We start from the raw sequence: 7199 nt of genomic DNA, 5'->3' as shown, positions 1-7199 counted from the left end.
AACAAATATTTTTTTCAAAACAATAACTTACAAGTTGACGTATCCAGTGTTTGCGCCCAACATTACTATTTGACCATCATGGCTTTAAAATCGCACGTTTGCTACAATAACACCTTGTTACGTCATTGCATCCACACATTTGTTAATATTTCTAACTTAACGAAGAAACATTTCAGAAGACTTGAGAATATTTATGAATGGACTTTTACAAAATTCTTAACCTCTTTAAATAAGGCAAAAACCAGTTCGGGGGTACAATTATTTGAGGTATAGCGCCTTTTAAAATGGCGCTATACCCAGTTGAATTATTGTTATGTCAGTTAAGCTCAGAAGAATTATTGGTGGTCCACATAATATATATATATATCGCCTTTCAAAAAGGCTTTATATATATATATATATATATATATATATATATATATATATATATATATATATATATATATATATATATATATATATATATATAACGCCTTTTAAAAGGGCACTATACTTAATTGGGCAAACGGCCGTTAAGGTATAGCGCCCTTTAAAAGGGCGTTATATATAAAATGGTCACCAGATTTTTTTCTACACTTTATGGTTCTTTGAGTCCAAAAGAATCACATTTTGGTTCCGGACTCACGGGAGTAGAACAAGAGTTGCGGGTATTTGGGCTTAAACGGGTCGTGCTAGATCAATACCGCATAGTACAACTCAATAATTTGATTTTGCGTTGAACCAGATTTTCGAGGAAAACACTCGTATGAAAATGAGTTGCATCTGAACTGAAAACAGCAATGGTGATTATGTCGACACGTCTTATTGGGGTATTAGCTGCGAGATGTCATGAAGGTACGTTTTAATAACCATATTAAACGCATTAATTATACGTTTTAGTGATGTTATGCATTACATACTAGTATTTGATTCTATTATTTTGCACTATATAAAGATGATTTCATTCCCAAAATTTTACAGACAAGTAAAACATCGCCACCCATGTCAAGCGGGAAAAATAATAATTGGTCAATATTCTTCTCCAAGGACCAGAATGCTAGTGATAAAGACAGCTATAATTAAAGAAGCTATTTTACTGATTCCCCACGTAATAACTCACAAATCGAGTTCGACACAATAAGCCTCACCTTCTGACTGAATGGAATGACGATTTCCGTCAACTAAAATATTCAGACCCACGTAAGTATTATTGTGGACTCCAATGCAAGCGGGTACATAGGTACGCCGAATCACAATGTCTTCTTCGAGATTAGGAAATGCTCCCAGCTCCTATCCCGACAAAATTCTAAACAACTATGCCTCGAAGTGATCGAGAATCATGCGAGTTACAGTAAACACCACCGGAAAATGGCAGATTTCCGACCCCCAAAATCGTCGGAATTCGAACGGAAATCACGAATTTCCGACTATTTTTTGACCGAAATTGGTTGGTCGAAAAATAATTTTCGATCGAATCCGTCGATGATTTCCGACTAAAATGATCGCAAAGTTCAAAAGGTCAGACGATCAAATATTTCACATTTCCGATCAAAGTGGTCGAAATCTACCGAACGAATCAGTCGTAATAATACAAATAAAATAATTATTTATTTAAAATTAAATAATATAAATATATCATTTCGGACCGAATCGGTCGGAAATTAATAATTAAAAAATAAATTTTATTTAATTTCCGACGGAATCCGTTGAAAACTATTGAATATTAATTTTTTTTTTTAAAATTCCGACCGAATCGATCGAAAATATGGAAATTTATGGTTAAATCCGGGCAGTCCGACTCCTCCCGTCGGAATTCGGTCGGAATTTTTTATAAATCTGGGCAGAATTCTGCCCAATTTTGAGCTACACCACCTGTCAAACTATTACAATACAATAATACCAACCAACAATACATTAACACAATCTAAACCAACAATACATTAACAAAACATAAACCAACAATACCAACCATTAAACCTAACAATTTTGGGCATAAAAACATCCAAATAGTAGGCCACATTCAAGTTTAAAAACAATACATAAAGTTGTCTCTCACAATCAAGTTTACCAATCAACCAAAACATCACAACTAAACTACTACACATCACATTCAGTTTGTTCATCCTCATCATCAGATAAATCATGCCCATATTTCCTCATGAATTTCTGCATCTTAACAAATATTCTGTATTAGGAGTCCAATTGTTGCTTCAAATTACGAATTTCGTGTCTCATATCTTCCATCTGTTCTTGATTTTGAGAAGAAGAAGAATTAGCTAAGAGTGGATTTGGATGACCTGTAGGTCGACGCACTCCTAGTCCGTAGACTCTGCCTTTGTTTACTCTACTTATTGCCTCTGTCCACAATGAAGCCATATCATCAAGTGTTGGTTGAGTTGAAGGAGGTTGAGTTTGTTGACATTCTTCCACCCTTTTATGATAATCTTCCTGAAATGAAAACATAACTATTATGTAAACAAACTAATATTAATAAACCATAAATAATTATGAAGTTAGAATTTTACATATGTGTCTGACGCACACGTCTCCACCCAGTGTTCTCTTGTACCATCCTTCTTCTTTTTCTTATGCATCTCCTCGAACACCTCAGCGTGACTCATATCTCGCCCTCTTTCATTTTCCTTCATAACAAAAAGTATGAGTTAGACATTACAAACGTAAAATTCTATATGTAAAACTAAGCAAAATTTTATAAGTAATTACCAATCTTAGTTTATGAGCCGCAAAAGTAATCGAACCTCCTGTGTGCAACGAGCCACCTTTACTAGAGGCACGGTTTGCCTTTGCTTGTTCACTCTTCGCCTTCCATTCTGCGGTATTCCATTTCTCAAGAAGTTTATCCCAAACATCTTTTTTTAACCAGTCTGGCATTTTACCGGCATTCCGAGCAGCGAACATAGTATCTTTAATCCGTTGAGCAGCCTTCTTCTCGAAAATACTATTTATTGCATTTTGATGTTGAGGGTGCATACAACCTCTTTAACCTAGGTATAAGAGGTAAGTAATGCATCGCTTTAACTGGAACTTTCTTTTTTCTATTGGCATTTGTGACTTCCTTAAAACGAGGTTGATTACAAAATTTACAGTTCTCTAGAGATGCGTCATCCTTATAGAATAACATGCAACCTTTTTCACAACAATCAATTCTCTCTAATGAAAGACCCAACTTAGAAACTAATTTTTTAGCAGTGTAGAAATCTTTTGGTAAGTCAATGTTACTCGAATTAAGTTCATTCATAAGCCCAATAATAAAATCCATGCCCGCTTGGGAAATAAAACTATCCGATTTAATACTTAGCAATCTAACCACAACAGACAACTTGGAATGCACCGAGCCTTCATATAATGGACGACTAGCTTCCACTAACTGTTCATAGAAACGCTTAGCCTCATCATTTGGTTCGGATTGAACCCTAGGAAACGTCCCAAAAGTATTTCATTCTTAAATGTTCATATAATCCAAATTAATTAATGATTTCTCAAACAAAAGAAATAGTTGTAACTAACAATTATTTAAACTATTTCAACATATAAAAATTAAAGAATTCAAATAGAATAAAACAAATTAACGCATTTAATTTAAAGAGCATAATTGTCATAAGTCATAGACTAATCTACAACAACAATTTAATAATTTAATGGATGAAAATGATAATAGATTTCAATTAAATTTAATTCCATGAAAGTCAAAAGATATTAAAAAAGTTATATGCTATTGAATTTAGGGCAAAGATCATAAAAGTGTATATAATTTATTTATTTTTTTATACGCCACATAATATATATATATATATATATATATATATATATATATATATATATATATATATATATATATATAAAGCTATATATTTTCGGATATTATTTGAAGTGGCTATATAATATCATTTCCCTTGAGTTCATGTGAACCCAAAACCAACTTTTTAAATTTTTTTTTTTTTAAAAAGACTTTTAAATATCCTTGGTATTAAGACAATAGAAACAAAAAAGGAAAATGAATTATTCTTGTATGAAAGTAGATATTACAACTAATCTTATACAAGTGAGGTTAGATTGGAAATACAATTTGTTATTGTACAATGTTTCTGCTTGACCTAATAGTAGGATTTGAATAGTTACCACAATCAATAATATCTAAGAAAAGTGTTGCAGTATTACTTCACATGCCTTCTGTAAATCTCCACAATATAAGACATTTATAAATTATTAATTCATGGAAGTAATTACACAATGCACATCAGATAAATATTTAACTCAACAAATACCATTTCTCTTTTATTATATTGCAATATATAAAAATATCTTAAAATATCATTATCTAAGAATCTCTAAGTTAATTTATGCATCTCAAAATTTACCCAGTCCAAAATTATTAACTTTGGCCTTCCAATAGGGCATAGATTTACTTTACGATCCTAAATTGTATATACTTTTACGATCTTTGCCCTAAATAACCAACATATAAATTTAATTTAGCTACTAACAATAGTCATAGATTTACTTTAGCTAACACAATCAATTTTTACAAACCAAACTAGGAGCAATTAAACAAAATCAGTGTATTTTAAAAAAAAAAAAATAACAAAGGAGGGTGAGGGAAACCTACCTGGCAATAGAGGGTCGTCGACGGACCTGCAGTTGGGCAGCGACGCCGGCGAGTGATGCTGGTTGATGGCAGCGGCGGGTTTGGGTGGGGGGAAGTTTGAGTGAGAGAGAAGAGAGAAGGAAGAAAAGAGGGAAAGGAAAAGAATGGGGTCGCTAGGGTTTTTAAAAAAACTTTCCGATCGATTCGGTCGGACATTTGGTCAAAGTAGTCAACCCTCGTTTTACTAAAAAAATCCAACCGAACCGGTCGCTACTTTTTTTTTTAATTGTTTTCGACCGAATTGGTCGCTAACAGTGACGCGGAATTTTCCGCCAAAATTTACGACGGATATAGACGAAATATTAGTCGTAACTACTATTAAAAATTAAAAAATATATTTTTATGCATTTTCTGATCGATTCCGTCGGAAATTTCGGACGGAAATGGGCCGTTTTTTAGTAGTGAAAGAGGATTAGAATAGAGAATAATGGAAAGTTATTAAGACACGATAGGTACTATATTCTCAAGTTGGCTGAGGAACAAACGCCATCAACTAGTAGGAATTTGACATTAGTTGATTAACAAATGAAGATTATCTATGAGATTGACGATATTGAGTGCTTCTATCCTATAGATTAGTGAAATTCTTATGATTTTGTAGTGTATAATATCTTAGTTGAATATGACAGCTAATTACATTATCAATGTTATTGTATAACATAAATTTGGATAACATGATATGCTTCTTTATAAAAACAATTCGAGTTGTAAAATACAAAATAAAACACAAAACATACAATCTGCTGAAACGATAACTACTACTGTGACGACGATACAGAAAGCATACAAACAACACAGATACATTTAATCAACAATACAATATTTCCAAACAACAACAACAACAGATCACATATCAAGTTTAGATGATCCCTCTACTTTCCATCTTCATTCAATTATTTTTCAGATGATCTATCTCGTGTTTAATTTTGGTCAACCTATCATTAGGTGTTCTCTTATTTGTTATGATTCTTTCAATAGTGTTCTAAGAAAATCATGTTCTCTTCGTCTTCTTCGCGCTTATATTGGTGTTTAACTTTATTATTTTGTAAAGTAGTGGTAAAAATGTCAATGAGGGACTTCTCAACGGCGAGCCTCGGTTAATCGTTGACTCCTCGTGCCATCTAAAATAGTTGGCCCCTTTATTCTACACCCAACCTCATATGCTATACAAATATTAATCGAGAAAAATTACTTACTTTTGAAAGTTTGCAACCCCAAAATTTTCGCCCGAGGTTCATATTAGTCGTTTTAAGTCCTCAACGTACAGTAACACAATGGCAAATATAGTGTTCTATTAAATGCATTAAACTCTGTGAAACATTAGACATAGTGAGTCTAAGATGAAATTAAAGGAGAGAAAACATTATCATTTTTTTCTAATTTTTTTGGATATTATAGCTGTTGTAGAGAATATATATTATAATATAGCATAAAAATTAATTTTATAAAAAATTTGACTTTTATAGTGAATAAATATTATACAACAATATCGTTAAAAAGAGGTCTGACTGGAGTCTGTTTACTGCCTGCGAGGGATGAACTATATATATATATATATATATATACCCTTGTACTATAAGAAAAAGTTTAAATATACCCCTCGTTATACTTTGGGTCTAAATATATCCCTGATGTAATAGTATTGGTTCAAATATAACCTTCTTCCTTTAAGTTTGTCCAAGCTCGACATTCAATCTAACGCGGCACTGATATTTGAAAAGGTGGATGCCACGTGACATGCCACCTCAGCGCCCCTAACCCATTTTACCCCTCCCCTCTATTTGTTTTTCCACCACTAAAATTTTCTTCCATGGACAATATTGAATTTCACTCTAATGGTGATATTGGAAGCGTCTGATAAGATAAGTGGCAGAATAAGGAAGGAAGAATTCGACGGAGCAATGGTGGAACTCTCCTGTCTGGGAACTTGCCCTTCACTCTAAACTCCGTACTTGCTTCTCTGATTACAGTAATGCCCGTTACAATATCTATGATCACAGGTTCGTAACATCTTTTAAAAAAAAATATGAACTGTAAAATGTTCAATTTTGAATCTTTTTATTGTGTAGTGGTGTAGTTAATGATTGTGTGTCTTTGTTTATGTTATGTTCTTGGCGGTGATAGTGATAGTTTATTGTTTATTTATTTATTTTATTATTTTTTACCGTGAAATTACAGTAGGAAGATATTTCCGAGTGGAGTAGCGGCGGACTCGTACAAGAAAGCAGTGGACTCGGCGATGCAAAAACTCAGAAGCCAAGGAAATAACAACCATGAATCCTCTGCTAAAACGCTGTTTTTGGTACTTAAATGACACTCTGTTTTTGGTACTTTTTTTTTAAACAGAATTTTTGCAATAATATTTTATTGTTATTTTGGATTTTGTTGCAATACTCCAATGACTTAGAAATGGCAGGTCAATTTTTCAATTTTCAAAGCAGCTAGCAGTGTAATTATATTGAATCTAATGTGAGCGTGAGCGGAGAAACAAACATATATAAAAGACTAAACTTTGAATACAATATTATTTAGAGGGGAAAAAAAATTTTGGGAT

General features: G+C 32.7%; 1 protein-coding gene across 1 annotated transcript; it reads right to left on the bottom strand.

Annotated features, from left to right (window-relative positions):
- Nucleotides 1-1893: 1893 nt before the first annotated feature.
- LOC104119458 (uncharacterized) lies at nt 1894-4752 on the bottom strand. Its single transcript, XM_009630974.4, has 4 exons — nt 4607-4752; nt 2704-2984; nt 2505-2621; nt 1894-2427 (listed from the first exon to the last, which is right to left on the bottom strand). The coding sequence occupies exons 2-4, from the start codon at nt 2968-2970 to the stop codon at nt 2170-2172; spliced, it is 642 nt and encodes a 213-aa protein (XP_009629269.1). The 5' UTR covers nt 2971-2984; nt 4607-4752; the 3' UTR covers nt 1894-2169.
- Between the last annotated feature and the right edge of the window lie 2447 nt (nt 4753-7199).

This window comes from Nicotiana tomentosiformis, chromosome 1 (genome assembly GCF_000390325.3).
Source record: "Nicotiana tomentosiformis chromosome 1, ASM39032v3, whole genome shotgun sequence".
Classification (NCBI taxonomy): Eukaryota; Viridiplantae; Streptophyta; class Magnoliopsida; order Solanales; family Solanaceae; genus Nicotiana; species Nicotiana tomentosiformis.
Note: the sequence above shows the minus strand (reverse complement) of the source record. Positions and strands in the feature narration are given on the sequence as shown.